This window comes from Dermacentor variabilis, chromosome 3 (genome assembly GCF_050947875.1).
Source record: "Dermacentor variabilis isolate Ectoservices chromosome 3, ASM5094787v1, whole genome shotgun sequence".
Classification (NCBI taxonomy): Eukaryota; Metazoa; Arthropoda; class Arachnida; order Ixodida; family Ixodidae; genus Dermacentor; species Dermacentor variabilis.
Genome location: NC_134570.1, coordinates 139771400 through 139792920, shown reverse-complemented (window position 1 = coordinate 139792920; position 21521 = coordinate 139771400). Strand labels below are relative to the sequence as shown.

Below are 21521 nucleotides of genomic sequence, written 5' to 3'. Positions count from 1 at the left end.
TTTCTTTTACGAACCATGTTTGTAGCGCAAGAGCTTTCTGTGAATACCGGCGCCTGGTTCTCGGTCCCGGTTGGCTGCGATGCACACAAGTTTGACAAACTGCAGTGCCTTCTTAAACTAGGATAAAATCGGCGAATAAAATGCCTCGTTCAAGCGACCTCTATTTCCTTTGTCCCGCCTCTTGCTCCTCTCGCTCTATTTTCATAAGTTCAACTCAGATGTACATATCCGTCTCCTCCAAGACGACCCTGCAAGAGCCGCCATTGTAAACAACACTCTCCAAGCCGTGTACACCAGCGTCAAGTCGTAGAAGAAGGGAGCCTTTCCGCCAGCGAATGCATCAGTCTCCTTGTTTCGTTCTCGTTTGCTTCTTTGAGCTGGCCAATTTTTTTATAACTACTGTTTGCATGAGAGGGTAGAAGTAGTGGGCATCACGCATGGTGCCAACCTCTCCTGCACAATCATTTAATAAAACGAAAATATACGCCAGGCGTTGGTAAATGGTACTCTCACAGAGACAACACACATTCCAGAGAAAAAAAGAACGCACCCACCAAGCGGTCGGGAAAACGCACTGAAGGTGCAACATGCTACAGGCTTTGCTGCAATGAGACGGATAGATATACGAATTGCCGCACCCTGTGTGTGGAATATATTGCAAATATGTATGTTCTAGTATTATTTTTTACTGGTCCGCAATTCACCCTTGTCGATTCGGCTATTTTAATATTCCTAAATGTTGTCGTTAATTAACATATGGAGTAGGTATGCGCGGTCGCTGCGCTGTATTGTGAATTCTGGCTAATTGCATGCACTGGACGCTCTTTCAAGTACTAGAAACATCGATAAGAGAGGTAAACATGCCGTGCCAAGCACACAACTAAGCAAACGTCGATGTTTCAAAAGAGGGGTACTTTCAAGCGAAGCCACAGTGTTCAATACCAAGTCCATCGCAGTGCGGTGTCAACGTGAGTTCGAACCTCCACGGCGGGATGGCGATTGCGAGCGCTTAACCAACCATGCATTGAACAGCTCATACATCTTATGGCCATTTCAGTACACGAAGAACACTGCAGTGAGATAATAGTGGTTTGAGTTAGCAATGCAAATATATTGGTACGGTTGTTCGGAATACGCTGGAAGTAGCTTGCGTTGCAAACACATATACAAGCAAAGATGCTCGAGAGAAACCTAACATATAGCAATGAGTTGTACGTACGCAGTAGCTGTGCTCGCTCGTGAATTTTCTTAAGGGACAAGCTGGCCAAGGTCAACCTGCGAGAGAAGACACCAGTCTCAATTAAAGAATAAAGCTCTGTAAGCCATAACAAAGGCGTCTATCTGGCATCGTCCGTGGTTGGCTGCGCAGCCCTAAAGCATTCTTTTGATGAATTGTGCCTTTGGTTTCGGCGATAAATTAGTAATTTTATGGGGATTCGAACAATGCATTTATTTATTTGGTTATTTATATTCTTGATAACCTCTAGTTACATGGGAGTACATTACAGAGGACAGGGGTGAAAGAAGAAGCTGAAGAAACAAGAAAGCATTTATAGCACATAAACAAGAATGCATATTTAGAAGGAGTACAGTATATAATAAACTGACAAAAATACACAAGAACAAAGGCGGAATCGCAGTGTTACTTAATGCTATTCAATTCATTTGTAAAGAGAACGGGTCTCAAATAATAGTTGTTCATGCGGGTAGATGATTCCTTTTATTGTTGTTCCTGGGGGGGGGGGGGGATGAATCTGTGCGCGTGTGGACATTGTATCGGGGTGTGTTGATCTTATGCTGGTGGTCTCGACTGACTTACAGAGATGGTGCTGAGTGAATCCATAAGAAGCGAATAGCTGTGTTGCGACAGCATATCTTGTTGGAAAGAGAAATGCGCGATTGCTAATTGCGACGAAAAGAAAAGGAATAAATTACACAAAGGGAGTCCTCAATCTGTGTGACATTCGCAGTTCGACCGTAATTTGAGAAGATGAAGCGAATGGAAGGATCATGTGCTGCTGCAAGGGCGCCTATTAAACGTGGCCTGATGTGGGTCCCATATAGATTAATCGTATTCCAGCTGTGGACGCACGTATGCGGTGTATAGCAGTAACTTTATGAAAACAAGAGCGAGGTAAATATTTTTTGTTTAAGTAGCCTAAGGTACGGTTTGCTTTAGACACTGCGTGTTCTACGTGTTGTCTCAACAAGTTATCTAGATGATTACCGAGGTATTGGTACGGTGTATACAGTTTTTTTTCCATCAACAATTGAAGTCTGGAATTCATTACCGGGTAACATTCGTTCACTACCACTGAAACAATTCACGCAAGCTTGTTTATAAATGTTGTGTGTTTGTTGTTCATTCCATTCCTGCAATAGCCTCATTGAGGCTGCAGTATAAATAAATAAATAAATAAATAAATAAATAAATAAATAAATAAATAAATAAATAAATAAAAATGTTACATACTGCAGTGGAAAATCATTCAGTACGTAGAGTTAAGTTCCACCTGCGAAATGTGGCACTAATCACGGGCGCTATTTAAATCAACCTGATGGCGTACGACATCAGAAGAGTTAGTTATTGTGCAATCAATGACGCAGTCGTCTGCGAACAAATAAACCTGCGAAGATATGTTATTGGGTAGATTTTTTACGTACATTAAAAATAAAAGAGGACCAAGGCAAGACTTTTGGGGAACGCCTGCTTCTACTGGGGCCATATTGGAGAGGTAGAACCACGAGCACTAAAAAATTGGACGCGAGGTTATAGGAACGCACGAGTCCAGTCGATTATTCACATGTCGATACATTAAGGAGTGGATAACTTTGTCAAAAGCTTCAGAAACATATAAAGAAATATTAGGTCAGTGAGAAATCCGCTGCCAAGATATGCAAGCAAATCTTGAGTGAAAGTTGGTCACTGAGTACCACAACAGAAGGATCGGCGGAACCCTTAGTGAAAAATAGAAAACAAAACTTACTGTTATCATAAGCTGTTACTGGGCGCTATAATAAACTTTTGAATGATTAATATTTTTGAGATCTTGGGTTACATCCAGACCTTCGAGTTCTCCCTGAGAAGTTAAATAAACTAGTGATTGATTGATCGGTTCTTAATATTTATATTGGCTGCGATAGAACCATGTTCTCACAGTTTGCACGGCCACATCTCAACAAATTCGCGATGCGCACCACGCCTTCTCCCCCCTCAACATTACTGCGCCCTGCGACATTTGAAATGCAGGCACGAAAGTCGCCACACTATAATGTGTGCGTTGCGCGAAGTCAGTCCAACTTGCCAACGGCAAATCCTGCACCGTAGATCTGTGGTTAGTGCGCATCGTAGCTAACAGCAGATTATGTGTAACTGCCAATTTCATATTGCCTCAATGTGCAGTCAACAGACGGACGCTCTTATTGCTAATTAAGCAATATTCCACTTTGCAATTTGTGCGGCGTTCCGTGCTCCACGCCGACTCTGAGAGCGGTGGCCTGTGTGCTTGTACTACGAACGCTCAAAAATTTGCCACTTGTGAACTGTTATACGCGTCAAATTCAAACTTCGTAGAAATGAAATGTGCTAAAAGAAATGCTGTGGTATATATCCCGAAGTCACCTACTATGGCGTACCTTTAACGTTTGAAACGTTAAACGACATAATTTAGTGAACGTAAGGACAGCAGGGCGAGTTGGTGGAAGAGCGCTACGTTTTGTTGTTTCTTCCCTTACTGTTCGTCTTTAGCGCGGTTGCATCATGCCTTCTAATTTAGTCTTTTCTGCCACTCAAGAATGACATCATAAAGTAATAAAACAGCTTCGTGAACAAGAAATTGTAGCTGAATGCGAGCCACCCGACGAGATGGGTAACCCACTTGAGGTAGATATCCTTGAGCGTGGACACAGTGAGCCCGATAGATCGGATGCCCAAGCGCACGCTGGCCCTTTCCAGCTCGAGGAACATCCGGTCGAAGTTCTTCGAGACGACCGTGTACAGCCCGATGGTGGCCTGCTCTGGCTCGTCGTGCAGGAGTTCGGCCGATGGCACATACCGCCGCAGTATTGACAGCACCTGTTGCTTCTGAAATGGTGCCCTGGTGTTCTTCTCTAGGCTCACCTTGTAGCCGACGCCTGCACTAGTCAAAAATGAGAAGATGTAGAGACGATATTCGCAGCTTCCTGCCAGCGAGCACGCGCAGACAACGAGCAAGTGTCACGTTAGGGATGTTTGATCGACGGATTTTCCGTTTCCGGAATATCCTTCTGGGAGCTACCAGGGATATTCAAACGACACAGCCGGCCTGTCGGCTTGGCTGATATAAGAATCGTACCATCGATAGCCGTTGCGTGCATCACCCGAGTGCATGTGGTGCACCCGCCGTTCGAACAGCTCGAGCATATTCTAGTGAGTTCTAGTGTATACGTATGTGCATGGGGGGGGGGGGGGGGAGGGGGTAACTGGCGCCTAATTTTGTCCAGTTGAGTTTGTCTCACGTCCATGAAAACTTGCAGTTCACATAATACGATCTTCGACTCTTTCTGTTCCGTACCTTATCACATTTCCAAACATTTTTCTTGCTCACCGATGACGATATCTAAAATGTGAAGAATATAATCTTACGTAGCGTAACGGTACGTTACGGGCGTTATACTTGCAGAAAAACCGATTTTTCTAACCCTTCAGTGGTCATGACTAGAGGCCAGATGTTTAGGCACTAAAAATTAATGCTGTAGAGGCTTATAGCAGGCACTACATCTCACAATTAAACCATATATTGGCGCCACATACTGTTCTTTAGGTATGATGGGCTCAATAATAAATCTACCGCGGTGCACCTGAGGAAAAATTATGATTAAAAAAACGCAGCCCATTTAGCACTTTTTGTATGAAATTGCTTTTATTTTCTTGATATTACGGAATGGAGGCAAGTTGCTTAGGTTATAACATTTATCCAAAATCTAGTAGTACTACACACCAAGAGAAAAGCTGTAAATGCTGTGGCAAAAATACACCATGTCAGAATATTCAGGTTTCATGTACCTTTTTTCAATGAGTTTTAGTTTTTATGCAGAAACGGAAAGCTTAGTACACAGCGGAGTTAACTGCAAATGCTTGCACTTCGGAACGTTCGATAGTTCAAGTGCATCTGGAATCGGCAGAATGTTCGTCAGTCACAACTTTTGACACTTATTTTAGCACAGAGAAGCCACGATTTATGTCGTAGACGGATTTAACTTTTCGAACTAACTCTGTTAGCGACAGTTCCATTCATCATGGTGGCCAACCTTTCCTGAACATCCAAAATCAGTGCAACATTTTTGGTCATCGTTAAGTGCGCCCAAACATTCAAGTTTCTCGATCATGTCGGCTAAAAATAGGAAGTGAGCGTATAAGTACACTAAGTAAACTGCGTTGTCAAGAAAAGCAGTTTGAGCCCTTCTCTCAGCGACACTCTCGTCTACTGCAAAACAGTTAATGACAACTTTACAGCAGCAGAGTGTTTGCTTCCAGTCATGTTCCCAGCGGGTGATGAATCTTCGACATTACAAGGAACAGGCATCTTCAGGCTCTGAAAATTCAATATAGGCACCAACATCGAAATAGTCGTTTAAAGGTGCCGATAAAGGTGGCATTAAAATGTTTCTAGACCAACAGTTCGTGCTTACGTAACAGATATGCACGGCGAAGACAAAGGGGAAAATATGCATTTTACGCAAAGTTCCGGTCTCTAGTCATGACAGTAGAAATTGTGCTGAAGCACTTTTCATGATTCCGATTATCGCTTCGTGGGTAGCGCCGACGGTTTTGTCGCTATAGTGCAGCAAAAGAGCAGAACAGAGAACCGGACCTCCGAACGAATCGAACTCTTCCCTAGCACAAAAAAAAAAAGAGAAAAAAGGAAAAAGAAAACCTGCTTCGCTCTTACCGTAGACGCTCTTCAGATGGGTCGGCGAGGCGTTGCAGACTACGGTGCCCTGGCTGAGGCTGACGACGCGGTCGGCCAGAACGTCCGCCTCGGTCATGTCGTGCGTCGAGATGAGCAGTGCGCTCGAACGGCGCACTTGCAGCAGCATGTGCCACACGAGCTGCGTGTTGCGCCGGTCCAGGCCCGAGGTGGGCTCGTCGACGAGGACCACCTGCCCGATTCGGTTCGAGCTCGTTTCAACCGGACGACGATTCACGACGGCGATTTAAAAAAAGAAAATTGGGAGGCATTCTAATTTTGACTAGCAATATTTATTGGCCAGTGGTTTTAGTGGCGCACTGCCGACGTTAGCACCAGGATGGGCCGTTCGTGCACGGGCAGTGGATGATAAGGATTTGAACAAAAAAGTGTCATTACGTAATACCAGCTCTGCGCAGCAATGACGGGAAACCGCGGCTTTATTCTAAACGCGCCTGTAATCAAGACAGTGCGACGAATAGAAGAGTTAAGGTCATCAGAGCGCGCATACTTTTTGACATACATTTCCTCGTACAGCGCTTTTAGGGATTTAGAAATTGTAAATATCCCAGACCAAATTAACAGTAACATATATAACAAGAAACTGCAGAATTTTCAAAACACAAACACAAAAATATCCTATGCCGCTGCTACTTCTACCATGCCTATGGATTAATTAGGGTCATATATATTTAAATGACCGGAAAAAGAAGGAAATGTGCGAGTATAGTTCTGATGTCAAAATTAGACTCCCCGCAAAGGTCTCTGCTCCATTTACGTATTCCTAAATCTGTTACTCTAAACGTTCATTGATATAATGCATAGGATGTGAATAAGAATAGCGATGAAGGCGAGTTGCTTTAGATTCATGTTGTAAAATTCCTGCAGGGCGAAGCACTGATGTGCGGAAAAAAGAACAAAAACGGACGAAGGACGATTTTTCCTTCGTCCGTTTTTGTTCTTTCTTGCGCGCATCAGTGCTTAGCGCTGCAGAAATTTTACAACGTGCGTGGGATGTGCAGGCTATATTGTTGGAAACAATGGCCTGAGGTAACTGCCAGTTTAGAACGCCCCTTTAAACAAATGTCTTGTACATGTAGACGGCAACAGACGCAGCGGTGTGCCTAAGGGTGGAGTTTCATGCGAGGGGGAACCTAATGAAGCATCTTATTTTCATTTAAAAACAAATCATGAAGTTCCCTTAAAAAGAATTCCCACCGAAGTTAATAAACTTCTCTAACATTTTCTCTTTCCTGTTAGAAGCTACTGTGGAGCTCTTCGAACCTGATGCTATTGAGTGGTCCCTGGGAAGCTGTCTTCACTCCTTGCACAGAGGAAAATCTGCTCTCTTTATTGAATTTACTTCTTTAAAGGCAAAGAGAGAAAGAATCCCAGGGAGCTCAGACCGATGAGTAGGATGGGAAGAAAACGACGGTCTAATGCCTGAGGGACTGAATACAACGTTGTAGACAAATCAGTACGAGCTGCGGCGCTGTCTTGATGGAGAGACCAATCAGCCTCATTCCAAAAATTTACTCGTTTCGCTCACACAAACATGGTCTCTCAATTACCACAACACCTTCAGGTAAAATTACTGATTGACAATATTGCAGTTCATTCTTGTTTTGGCGCGTCGTTTAGAAAGATTACAAAGGACAGAGAAGAAACAGCTGGCACATCACTGTCTCTCCACTCTCCTTTTTTCAACATTCAAAACCACGCGCCAAAACATGTACAGCCATCCGAAGCACCAACTTGTCCAAGGAGAAATTCTTTTGGTATTCAAAATCTGTCGAAAAGGAAAAAAAATTCTGGTGCACAATTCCAGAATCGCCGGAACAAACAAATAACAACGACCATCGTCTTCAGACGAATTCACTAGTATTCTTCTCGCTCTTGTTGAAGAAGGCAACTTGGTCTGGATTGAAATCTGCTTTGTTTAATGTCAAACTCACAGTGGTAGCTTTTGTCACGCGATATAATCTTTGAAAGTAGAGTTGGATTACTTTCAACGTGATTTTTCAAATCCTGGCACGAAATAAAACAAGGTACTTGTTTTTTTGCCCTTTGTGAGCAGGCAGGGAACAAACTTCACACCAATGTGTCTCAAGCCTATGCTCGCAATCAAAATCCACTAAGAATTTAAATTCATACAAGCAGTGTCTGAAACCTTGTAAATTGGGTTTTGGCAACCCTCGTTGATTTTTTAATGCATATAGCATTAGAAGTGTCAATGTGGAAAAAAAGTGAATGTGTGTGAAATGTGGGAAGCTGGTCATGTGGTATATATATGTGTGTATGCATGTAGGGCAATTGACGGCGGTCTGCTCCGGACCACCGTCAGTTGCATTTCGCTTCTCGAAGAGGCAGAACGTGTGTTGATTGAGGTCCAGAAGAACATTTTGCAATGTAGTGAACGTGGTTTAGATCATGCATCCGAGACCTCAAAGAGAGGCGACGTAATGCTGAGGAATTTCTGTCGCGTTTACCGCTGAATCGCTACTGAACCTTTTCTCTAACCTTTTCAACAATGTTTCATCTACGATTGGTTGGAGGTCAGCCGAAGTGAGCATGTTATTTAACTCTCTCTTCTCCTCTTGGAACTTCTCGATCCACTGTGCCTCCTCCACAAACGACCTTTGAAGCATCGCAAGTGTTTCTGCGGTCGCTTTCTTTCTTTTTTTCTTGAATCGAGACAAAACCAGATTCACGATGTCAAGCAAATTTATGTCCGTAGTGAAAAGCATGACAATAGTCATAAAACTTGTCAACAAAAAGCTAGACATTCTACCAGTGGCATCGGTTTAGCTGTAGATTTCTTATGTTTCCGCCTATACCCACTTAGCGGGAAAACACAGCAATACGATTGCGAGGAACTCCATGAAGTCAGCCGGTATTTCTTCTGCGGGGGGAGGGGGAGGGGGTGATCCCTCTCGGGTATTGTTGACAGAGCAAGCTGCTGTTCACAATGTGGTACTTGTTACAAACCTTTGGCTTGCCAAGAGTGGCGATGGCTATACTGAGTCGCTTCGTTGGGCCCCTCTTGAGATCTTGCACCAATGTAAGCACGTCGTCTTCCAGGCTCGCCGCGACCACCATGTCTTGTGCGGCACTCATCAGTGATCTGGGCTGCATATGCTTCAGCTGAGAGAAGAACGAATACCGGTGAGGAAAAGGGGGAATGTCACCTTTTGCTGTGTAACTATATTTCTATGCAGAATATGTTAACTATATAAACGCTGTTTTATTTTTATATATCTCTGAAGTAGGGCGACTGTTCTGTACACATTTGTACAACTTTTGCGTATATAATTTTATTTATTTTGTACCTATGCTCCACTATCTGTAAAACCCTAGAGTCTGTAAGGGAAACAAACCTCTAGGACAAGGCTTTCATCATCATCATCATCATCATCAGCCTGGTTACGCCCACTGCAGGGCAAAGGCCTCTCCCATATTTCTCCAACAACCCCGGTCATGTACTAATTGTGGCCATGCCGTCCCTGCAAACTTCTTAATCTCATCCGCCCACCTAACTTTCTGCCGCCCCCTGCTACGCTTCCCTTCCCTTGGGATCCAGTCCGTAACCCTTAATGACCATCGGTTATCTTCCCTCCTCATTACATGTCCTGCCCATGCCCATTTCTTTTTCTTGATTTCAACTAAGATGTCATTAACTCGCGTTTATTCCCTCACCCAATCTGCTCTTTTCTTATCCCTTAATGTTACACCTATCATTCTTCTTTCCACAGCTCGTTGTGTCGTCCTCAATTTGAGTAGAACCCTTTTCGTAAGCCTCTAGGTTTCTGCCCCGTAGGTGAGTACTGGTAAGACACAGCTATTATATACTTTTCTCTTGAGGGATAACGGCAACCTGCTGCTCATGATTTGGGAATGCCTGCCAAACGCACTCCAGCCCATTCTTATTCTTCTGATTATTTCCGTCTCATGATCCGGATCCGCCGTCACTACCTGCCCTAAGTAGATGTATTCCCTTACGACTTCCAGTGCCTCGCTGCCTATTGTAAATTGCTGTTCTCTCCCGACACTGTTAAGCATTACTTTAGTTTTCTGCATATTAATTTTTAGACCCACTCTTCTGCTTTGCCTCTCCAGGTCAGTGAGCATGCATTGCAATTGGTCCCCTGAGTTACTAAGCAAGGCAATATAATCAGCGAATCGCAAGTTACTAAGGTATTCTCCATTAACTTTTATCCCCAATTCTTCCCAATTCAGGTCTCTGAATACCTCCTGTAAACACGCTGTGAATAGCATTGGAGATATCGTATCTCCCTGCCTGACGCCTTTCTTTATTGGGATTTTGTTGCTTGCTTTATGGAGGACTACGGTGGCTGTGGAGCCGCTATAGATATCTTCCAGTATTTTTACATATGGCTCATCTACACCCTGATTCCGTAATGCCTCCATGACTGCTGAGGTTTCGACTGAATCAAACGCTTTCTCGTAATCAATGAAAGCTATATATAACGGTTGCTTATATTCTGCACATTTCTCTATCACTTGATTGATAGTGTGAATATGGTCTATTGTTGAGTAGCCTTTACGGAATCCTGCCTGGTCCTTTGGTTGACAGAAGTCTAAGGTGTTCCTGATTCTATTTGCAATTACCTTAGTAAATACTTTGTAGGCAACAGACAGTAAGCTGATCGGTCTATAATTTTTCAAGTCTTTGGCGTCCCCTTTCTTATGGATTAGGATTATGTTAGCGTTCTTCCAAGATTCCGGTACGCTCGAGGTCATGAGGCATTGCGTATACAGGGTGGCCAGTTTCTCTAGAACAATCAGTCCACCATCCTTCAAGAAATCTGCTGTTACCTGATCCTCCCCAGCTGCCTTCAACACCTGACCTCTTCAACGTCTGACCTCTTCAACATCACTGTCCAGGTGATGTACAGGTTGATGTTTAACTTATTGAACACTGTCGAGGTGTTCAATATAACCTCAATTCATTGACGTGATTTAACGTGGGATTTTTTGTACGTTACAAAGGAGTTCTGAATGAGAAGCACGTCTTTTGGTACAACGAGGTTGTTATTTCGGTTCAACAGTAATTAATTTCTATGTGCTCTAAATATCTTGTCAGGTATTCAGTTAGGGGTAGGGAGAAATAAAAAATGACCAATCCTTCCGCTACCTGAAAATGGGGGTAAGCAAAGCTTGTCCTGCGTGTACCTGGCCTTCGTCACAGTTCAGTAATTCACTAGTAACGATGACGGATTGCTTCGGCCTCCCGCTCCCTCATGTCGGCATCTTCTCGTTGCTTTCGGATTGACTGGGCTCGGGCTGCTCTAACGGCTGGATCGGCGAACTGATAGCGAGTCCTTTCACGGGCGAGTTCTCGCCGCTGTTTGTCAAACGCAGCCCGTTATTCGGGGGAACGCACAACGCGTGGCCGTCCCATTCGTTTTCCGAGTCTGAACTAAACGGGAACGAAGCCGACGCGGCGCGCGAAACCCTTTCCTGCCCTTTCCCTCACCGGCTGAAATGAAACGGCTCCGATTGGTTGCGCGTGTGGCATGAGCGCGCGCCTATGCAGCTGGAATCCTAGCTAATGACTCACGCTCCGGCGCTGGCGCAGCTGTCAACTCATGAAACCGCCCTTTCCCGTAGCTGCTCTGCTCTGGGAGTAACTGGGTTTTTGCATGACCACGACAAAGCCACTTGTGAGCCAATACAAGCTTCACTTGAAAAAGAATTCGTGGGACAACATTCGTGAAACGAGTTATTATTGCAGCGCATTGTGAACAGCACTAGGAAGAAAGGCACCGCTGAGCAGGAGCGGGGCCCAAGGCCGCTTGGCGTTACGGGACTGCCAGGGACCTGTTGCCGACATCGTGGGCGGCTGCGCAGACAAGTGCTGAGCGTCATGTGCGGCCGTGCATGGGTGACTGGACTTCTCACTAGGTTGTCCTGACACATATGACTCGCTACGCGGTATCCACCCTCTTGCCGCCACCCGCCACCAACACCACCTGACGCCGTCCCGGCCTCCACCGTTCAGAGCCAACGGTGAGAGCACCTACTTTGCCTCGTCTGCCAGTTCAAGCCACCACGGACCAACAGTACGGTGATAACGCCGCCCTGTTACTTGTACGCCGCCTTATCGCTTAGGGTTTAGCGTTACCGGTAGCTTGAGCAGGAACTTGTGGTACTCTATATAGGCGTTGAGGCCGCTCCAGTTGCTTGCTATGCTTGTTCACGACTGTGCTTTGGTGTTTGTCTTTTACCTACTCGTGAACACATTTGTCGATTTTACTATGTTCTCCCTGTTTTTTGCGTACATTTCTCAATGCGCCGCAAGTCTGCAAGCATGAGGAACATTCGCTAAGCAACCAAATTGACAGAAGAAAATGAATTTGAGTGCGTATTTCGGGCGATTTTCTCCGAGCGCCCTTAAGTGAATTGACAACAGCATAATTGCATGAAGAATGTAGAAATATGAAATCAATACCGGATTGGGGGTGCACTACGAAGAAATCAGGTGAGGGAGAAATAAAAGAAACAGACTTCATTTGTACTCACGGTGCCGAAGTACATTAGATGTTCCCAGACTGTGAGGTCGCTGAAGAGTAGGTCTCGTTGTGGGCAGAAGCCGATGGTCGCGCGCGCCACGTTCGTGTGCTTCACCACATCGTAGCCGCAGACGAAAACGCGACCAGAAGTCGGCTTCAGTAGCCCTGTAAGGAAAGATTCTTAGGCTATAATGCCACAAGACCAGCAACGCTTCTGTGCTTCCGCTAAATGTAGCTTAGAATGCACTTTGCCTGACTTAGTGACGAACGAGAGACAAGAGCGAAGTGGACGAATCTTTTCATCATTGAATGGTCGCGCATTTTTCCGCATTTATACTTACCTAAAATGCATAAAACCTGGTGTGTAACTTGTGTGTCTGCTTATTAACTTAAGCAACGCAGCTAGGAAAGAGAGCTGGGTACGGTGAAACAACCGTTTTTTTTTTTAATACGAAAGCATTACTTGCTCCATTTCGCGAATATCCTGTCGGCGTAATGGCCCACGCCGCAGAGTAAAAACACTGAGAATATGCTCGCACTGACAACACATCTTTCAGGGAGGATCCTGCGAACGAAGTAAATGAATGCCTTTGAAAAGCAAATTTGGTAAATTTCGGTCTGGGTGGGAATGGAACCCGTGCCTCCAGTGTGCGAGGCGAGCCCGCTTCCCAGACACCACGGAGGAGGCTCCACGGTTCTCGATGGGGGGGGGGGGGGGGGGTATTTTGTGAGAGTTCACCTCGAGCACATATCCATTTCGTCTGCTGCTAAAGTGCTGATTGGCTGGGCTCTGGGCTGGGTTACGCGTCAGAAGGAGGCGGCCACTCCAGCCAATCAGAACTTCAACAGCAGACGAAATGGACAGGTGCACGAGGTGGACTCTCACAGAATACCCCCTCCCCCCCCCCCTTCCTGCTTCAATAAAGGTGTGCCTAGTGCGTGCGTCATTACACACGTCGCGTCACACGCGGGCAAGTGAGCGCGTTGAGACGCTTGGCGCATTTTGATTTGGCCTTACCGAGGTGCCGATAGAACGCAGGCGAGAGCTTGCGCGGGCAAGAAACGCGCGAAAAGAACATTTCACCAAAGGGACTATAATTTCGCATGCCCACATGTAAGCCGTCTTAAGTGTTTCTGCCGTAGGTTTGTGGCAGTGAACCTGGGAGCGCGTGTCGCACGGTGCATGGAGCGCACTCTAGCAAGCGTCTTGCACGCTCTATTTGTTTGTAGCTTTAGCGGATGCAGACCCTGATCGCGCTCGCGCATTGTCTGCAAAAGTTTACAGACAGGCCATTAGCAATGTACATGAGACCACATGCGCCGCCATTTGCAGATTTCGAGGCGTGGCAGCAGTAATAGACGACGGGCGAGCGCAATTAGACAGGGCATCCACTAAGCCTACAAATAGGAGAGTAGGCGATCTGCTCGTCAGAGTGTTCTGCATACACAATGTCGCACACGCTCCCATTTTCACTGTCATTAAACTTGCGACTGTACATGTTCAAATACAGAACGGCCCTCACAGTAATGCTGTGCTATCTTCAATGCAAATTGTTGCATTAAAATTTGCACTGCACCTTTAAAAAGTTCTTAAGTTATTAGGAATATATGGCAACTATCTCCAAAAAAATGGAAGTGACAATTTAAACACTGTAACTCCGAAAGAAAAACTGAATGTTTGCGTTCTGTGAGCGGCACTGGTGGAGAGTTTGAAGCAAGTAAAATCAATAAATACTAAATTAGACTTTGGAATATATGTTTGTTATTTGAATCAGGTAAGGTTTTCAGAACTTTCCATGACAAGTTGCCGGAATTTAAAGCTAAGTGTAATGCAGCGCACTTGCCCACTGTAGCGCTTCTTCATATGCAGTCAGAAAATTGTTATGTATTGCTTTTCTTCTGCAGTTACGTTGTTTATATTCGTTAATTTTAGGTATGTGATTGTTGCCGATTTCCTGATAAAATTTCTCAACTCCGGAATAAACATTCCATTAGCATAAGTTACAGAACTTTATAATTTTAAGCATAATAAATAAAACTTGATTTCATATTTACTGCATGCCTCATATAGACGCTGCTGGTAATCAAACCGGTGTTTTGTTTTTCTTTCGAACTGTAATTTCTTGTCGTCAGTCACAAACATAAAAGCCAGCACAAAATCCGCGTCCCCTTCAACGCACTTCCCTTGTCTAAACCATGCTTGGGCTAAATTATGTATGAACAAGCCGATCCTTCTAGTTTAAACCTTGCCTCGAACATTTTCCAGGTTCTTCTTGCGAATAGCGATAAGACAAATTATATTGTGTCTAGCTAAGGAGAAAAAGTCTGATAACAAAATAACCCGACAAAGCCTCTTAGTTCACCCATCTCGGTTCGCATATTGCGTGTCTCAGTTGGCCTGCGATTCAGAAGGCGTTTCCGGGATACGTGTACTGCGTCAGAATGCACGGGTGAGCGAGCCGAACATTTCCACAAAATGTAGTGCATTGACATGTCACAAACGGCATTTATAAATGGCACTCGCCGAACAGGTACTCGCATAAATCAAATCATCGCGAGCCTGCTTACGCAGCCGGGATTACATGTTTTCTCAGACTGCAATCTCGCAGTTCACTGCCCAACGCCGAAGCTTTCTCAAAGGCAACACGAGCTGCGCAATCTCTCTTCTGGTTGTTGCAACACAACAGTGCCAACATGCGAATGGCCCGAATATGGCAAGCGACACGCGACGTTAGATCACAAACTCCGAGTTCTTTGCTGCGGCATATTAAGCCCCCCATGTGCTTTGCGACATCGCAATAATTAGTGCGTGGTGCCTTCACAATTTGCAGCATTCTCTGACGTATGTGCCCTGCTCTTCATTCATACGAGCTTACGCACTATGTGACATCAAAGGGCACCCGCGCTGCACCCTCATAAACTCCCGCGTTGATTGTGCTATAACTTCAAGGTACGCCTATGCTTCGCGACGTTGTAAGCCCCGTGACATCTCATTGCATTATGGCATCTCAGTGCATCTGCGGTCAATATTATGAACCTCTGAGCTATGCATGGGACATGATGGTAAACTTTTCCAAAATCCTTACACAGCACATCATGTCATTTTGATGCCTTGTGTTTTGTTATCACGAGATGATGCGCTCCGATGTCTATGACGCACGTTGGACATGATGAGTCCGCTGTATGATTGCACGACAAGGTTGCATTTTATTACGTTGTAGAACGTTGAGCTCTGCGGCGTATCGGGAACAAATTTTGCTCTTCGCACAGCATATTAGCGCTTTGTGGTGAGTCTCTATGTTCTATTGCTTCACAATGATCCAGCGACCTGTAGCATTATGATTCCATACTTTCGTTAAAGCTACTCTTTATACGTGTTTATGACACAACGAGGCCCCACCGTAGCCTACGGTCTGATGCACTTTGTTTTCGGTTGTCAAGGTCAGCTGTGCTTTGTAAGTCAAATGCATCGCTTTGTAAATGTAAACTGTGAGATTAGGTTCATGTTTCTCTGCCTTTCCTGACACCACTACCCTGGTTTGCCCTGCGAAATAACAAGACTATGCATATTATTACATCGCGAGCTTCATCTCAGTCGCGTAAAGCTGACATCGAAGCGTCTATGTCCTTTGACATCACGGAATCGTTCCTGTAACCTAACGGCTCATAACAGACCACAGCAGTATAACGCTACTAGAGTCTGCAAAGGGGACCTCGCGTAGAAGCCAGACACTCTTTGAAAAGCATCATTTGGTAGTGCCATAAACATTCCCTTTTTTAGGTCCTGTGGTATTGTCCTACTTATATAACAACCAACACTTCCATCAATTGCGGTATCAATAACACAAAAACATTTAAAAACATTTTTTTAATATCTTGCATAAAATGTTTGACGTCATGCATCACATTTGCTGAAATAGATGTCATAAGCGGCTCGATGAGACGGTTCCCAGAAAACTCATCTACGATGGCTATTTAAGTACGCGAATAGCCGAAACGCGTTAGGTATGAGGTGTGCCTGGCCCCGGGACTCCCTGAGGAAACGCTGCGCTTTCTGGCGGCGCCACTGTGAAATCCGCGCATGCTCAGCTTCGCATGCACTGTGCTCCAAGTTGGCATCACTGATCTGATTAATTGAAGAGTGGCACACACCCACGTGAACGGCCTTACATTTAGGGCTGCATTGCCTTCACGAACCACCCACACCTTTAAAATGCATTATCTTTGGGATCGGCCCACATTTCTGGTGGGATCGCTAGATAGCTAGATAGCCGGAAAGAAAACTTGACTAACAACTTCCGAAAGGCTATCCGCATTAGAAGCAAATGCAGCTTGGAGAGTATAGCCTAATGTGCCAGATGAACGTGATCGAGTGGGTGGCAAATCCGGTTTGGTGCACGAAACATCGAGTGTCTGATTGGCGCACCGGACATCAAGCGCCACGGTCTTCGCGTGAGTTTCGAGAACGCGTACATTTTTTTTTATATTTGCATGTCGAAAAATTTTTTATAGCCTCCTGCTTTGGTCAGCATTCCTTTACTGACAGCCAAATCTAATTTAACTGCACTTGTTTTCCGGTTTCGCATTGGCGGGCGATTCCTTTATCCACCTATAGTAGCGTGGTGCCGGATCCCGGAAGAAAGATATGAGACGCTCCGAGTTTGCCGATAACAGTCCGCTAACTATCTATCATCTTGTAAATAAACCCATCCTTTCTGTAACAATTGAATCTCGTTTGAAAGCCGATTCGGGGCTCTGACACACCTTGCGTTGCATTCAGATTTGATATCGACCACACCGTCACACGACTACTTTCATGGCCGCACCGGAACCGTTGCGTAGGACTCCCTTTATAAGAGCTCTGCTATGAGACCGAGTTTCATTTAACACTTGTGCCTCACTGCTGCTGTCGGGTGTCTGAAATTTAGGACCGTGCAGTAGAGGTTTCTTGGCATGCTTTTTACAGGACCGGGGAGTTTCTCTTATTCCTACAGCTGCATATTTCTTCGTGCCTTATAATTTCAAAGGAGCAGCGCGTCCAAAATGGGGACGTGAGGGCTTGCTTCGTGTACGAGGTCAAATCAAGTGCTCGCAAATTGCCGGACCATTCGAAATCGGACGCTCACCTGCGACGACGTTCATGAGAGTCGTTTTTCCAGCACCGTTGCGGCCCACCAGTGCAGTGGCTTGCTTCTCGAAGGCCTGGAAGCTTACGCTCTTCAGAGCTTCCTTGGCACCATGGGACTGCGAGAGATTTCGCACAGAATTTCGCCACTGTGGCGGTAGCGGTTACAGTGAGGTTACAGCTGCGTTTCTGGCGCCATAGTATTGCAGCGTGCACGCGCGCGTGCGCTTTGGTAATTCTAGGAGAATATTGTCACGTGCTGGCGTGACCTAGCAGTAAACGCGATTCACTTTATGCCACGGCCACATTCAAGCATTCCGATGAATTCTTAATTCCGAGATGCCTACTCTGTAAGAGCCCTTGCTTTCTCAGTGTAGACACTGACCGTAAGTTGGTCGAGCCAGAGTCACATTATTTATTTATTTATCTATTTATTTATTTATTTATTTATTTACTAATGCGATAGCGTTAAGGGCCCCGTGTCCCACAACATCCGGCTTCGGCAACGGTGACGTTGTCCGTAAAGGAAAAATCATACTGAAAACGCATCTCAATTCACGCAGGCCTTCCGAGTGGCGCAGAGGCGTTACTGAACTAATTGAATTTCTTAAAGTAATATGCGTCAGAAAATTGGTAATGTACGACTTACACACAACCTCCAGACATGATAGCGTCGGATTGTAATTTGAATATACGAGAAAACATAATTTTCTTACGCGGTAACTCAAACACAAACCCTTTTTCCAGCTGTCGTTTGAGGTCTGTCTTAGTAGGAGCGGCGCACCCTAGAAAACCCTAGAAAGCTCGCCTTCGCGCGTAGCGTTCGTCGGCAGCGTTTCCAGGAAAACATTAAGGCTACACAAGCTGCACTTGCTGGCAAGCGTCACAAGCACTCAAGGATCTTTGAATGTTATAGCGTTCCACTATTAAAGGGCGAAGCTTAAGCGTCCTGTTATTTATTTATTTATTTATTCTTGTTTTTATTGATTTATTTATTTCATTGGTGATTCTAGGTTACGCTAGTGTCTGAAAATATAAGGATCTTTGGAGTTCTTGCTATAGTGTACGTGCCCTCTTATTACAAAGGCGTAAGTCCTGCTTGGAAGTAATATTTCGCTTGAGTTGACCGTGGCTCGCTTGAGCACCCCGGTTTACAGCCACTTTACTTTTCCTTTTTCTGCTTAGCACTTAGAACGCGTTATCAAAAAAGCGTTTCCCGCGTTATTGTCGCACTCCCAGCCTCGCATTAATTTGCTGCAAGAAAAGTGCGAGCGTTATGCGAGTAAATGCAGTGTTATCGTTATGCACTTTCTCCGCGCATATGTTTCGCCGTTTAAGCATTTCAAGAGTATTTCTTCCAAGCTGTTTATATAACTTGTGCGGCCCGCATTAATTTGTATTCATCGTTATTCGTTCGCAGGAGGTTCCGCTTGCCGCTTCTACTTTGTGACATGCTTCTGTATACTGCTGTCACTCTATATTTTGACGCGGTCTGTCAAGAAAACTGAAGCCGAATTAAGCACCTCGTTATTTTTTCGGGGCTGAGAACTTGTACGTCAGGAAATCGCGATAACTGGCTCAGAGACATTAGACGCTATGGATTTTTAGCCACAGGTGAAATCGTCCGTGCTTCCGAGCTTCGCCTGCTCCGTCTCCGTCTCGGAATGAGGATCGACTTTGCTCACCACTGTCAGGTCCTCGATGTGCACAGCGGGCTTTGCGTCCGGCGGCGCACTCTCGAAGCGCTCGTCGCTGAAATGCAGCGGACCCGTGGGCAGCCGGCGTGGCGTCGGTGACGGACTCCAGAAGCTCGACTGCGAGGTCACGAAATTTCATCGCTCACGAAGCACGGTCAAGCGTGGCGCGCGCTCTCTTAGCACAGCACGCTAGCTGTGAACGATTATTTAAGTAAATATCAACACTCTCGCATTTCGAAGCAACAGCCCAGCTTTCGCCTAGTCGACTCTTTCTGAAGCGTTACGTTTTGGGCGAGTAGGTTATCCATAATTCTTTAGGAACTCATGCACGCACAAAGACAGGACGTCGAACGAAGGAGGGGCGCACACCATGCGCAAGCATCAACTAGCTTTTATTGTGACAGCGACATATATATATATATATATATATATATATATATATATATATATATATATATATATATATATATATATATATATATATATATGTCGCTGTCACAATAAAAGCTAGTTGATATATATATATATATATATATATATATATATATATATATATATATATATATATATATGTACGCGTCCACAATCAGGGAAAACCAGAGGCAAGGTTGCAGTGGTTGCTATTCTATATTTAACAGATGCACGATTTTGTTTTCTCACATAAATCGATTAACCAGGGAGATAGTCGAGGCCAGAGAAATTTTTCGGCATGATCAGAGTGATAAGGAAACGAGGTATCTGGAGGGTGAAACCGTAATGCAGTGAAAAGTTTTTGTTTCTGCGGCACATGGTGGCTATGCAGTTTTTTTTTTAGTTGTTTTCTTGCCTCCCTGTGTTTCCCTGATAGTGGAAGCGTAATATATGTCACTGTCACAATAAAAGACTTTCGGTCCGATGACTCTTGCGGGAATCGTAGCACCTTACTAGTAATAGCTGACACGTAGTGACCCGGAAGGCACAACTAAACCGAGAAATCAGAGTGCCAGCAAAGCTGATTGCATATATTATCTATAGTTGGTCAATTTCGAAATTTGGAAAGAAAGGTACACACGCCGCAGCGTGCCTAAATTGGCCGTCTCAAGGGCTTCTTAGAAGCTTCCAACCTCAGGGGCGTGAAATGGCTCGGGCAAATTGCTTGAAAGCAAGCTTTGAATATTTCCTTGCCACGCTTCGAACATTTGCCGTTGAAATTTAGAAGTTTGAAGCGGCATAAGCTCCTGGTAGCATGCTGAATTTCTGGCTCGTGGTTCTCGCATATTGTGAAAGACTGATATGAAAACTTTATACTTATTGTTCCCTGTGTTTTGTTAAAGACCGCGTGAGAAGCGTACAGCTTAAGGTAGTGTAGACATTGTAGAGCTTCCGTGCAAAATTTTAAGTTTAGGAAGTGAGCGGGAATGTCTCGAAAAGCTCGCAAAACTAGCAGTTTTTCATACCAAAAGTGAAAAGAAAGAACACAGCCATTGCTGATCACAGGAAGTGGCGCATGGTCTAGACTGCGCGGCTCCTCGACAGGACCTCCGAGGAATCCGAGAGAAGGAGCCACCGGCGGCGCGATGAAAAATATCGAAGGTGGCATGCTCGGATTCAACGGCAAAGCGAAAACTAGCAGGTGCACGCGTCGTCTGCTTAAGTGCTGTCTAAAAGCTACTAAAAAGTGAACTGTGCACTGACCATGCCTACGCCTTTGCCAAGATTGCATCGGGGGTGTACAGGTTGTATCACGTGACTTCAACCAAGGATTTAAAAAGATGTGGGTAACTGCAGCTGAATTAAACCAGCGACATGTGGTTTGCTGTCATGTGGCGCTCCTTAGAGTATATATTTATATCCGTACGATTAGTTAATTGACTAAGACCAATTATGCAATATTTTTAATGTTCACTTTAGAGCAAAGTGTGTTTCGTTACGTTGAAGAGGGTATTCAGAAACGACCGAGCCAATTTTTGTGGTGACGTACATGCTGCGTGGTGAGTTTTTCCGGCGTTTAAAGAAAGCCCGCGAAATACAAGATAAAACCACGTGAACGCGCTCATGCGCTATCGTATTGCAGCACCATCAGCCGCGCTTCGAGCGAAAGAACCGTCCGCGCGGACCGTTCGCTTATCAAAGATGGCGACTCATCATTTGCGAGCGCTGTCGTGGCAGGGGCTGACGCATTGTGAAGCAGACGCCTAGAGTCGCTCACTTTCTCCACGGTCCGCGCGCAGGGTTCATT

General features: G+C 45.1%; 1 protein-coding gene across 1 annotated transcript in view; it reads right to left on the bottom strand.

The window, feature by feature from the left end:
- Positions 1-21521, bottom strand: part of LOC142574784 (ATP-binding cassette sub-family A member 17-like) — a 93720-nt gene that overhangs the window by 48780 nt on the left and 23419 nt on the right. The window contains exons 7-12 of the mRNA XM_075683798.1: positions 19292-19420; positions 17608-17725; positions 12492-12646; positions 8937-9092; positions 5931-6141; positions 3879-4134 (exon numbers count right to left, since the gene is read on the bottom strand). Coding sequence (XP_075539913.1) covers positions 3879-4134; positions 5931-6141; positions 8937-9092; positions 12492-12646; positions 17608-17725; positions 19292-19420 — 1025 coding nt within the window. The remainder of the gene's footprint in view (positions 1-3878; positions 4135-5930; positions 6142-8936; positions 9093-12491; positions 12647-17607; positions 17726-19291; positions 19421-21521) is intronic.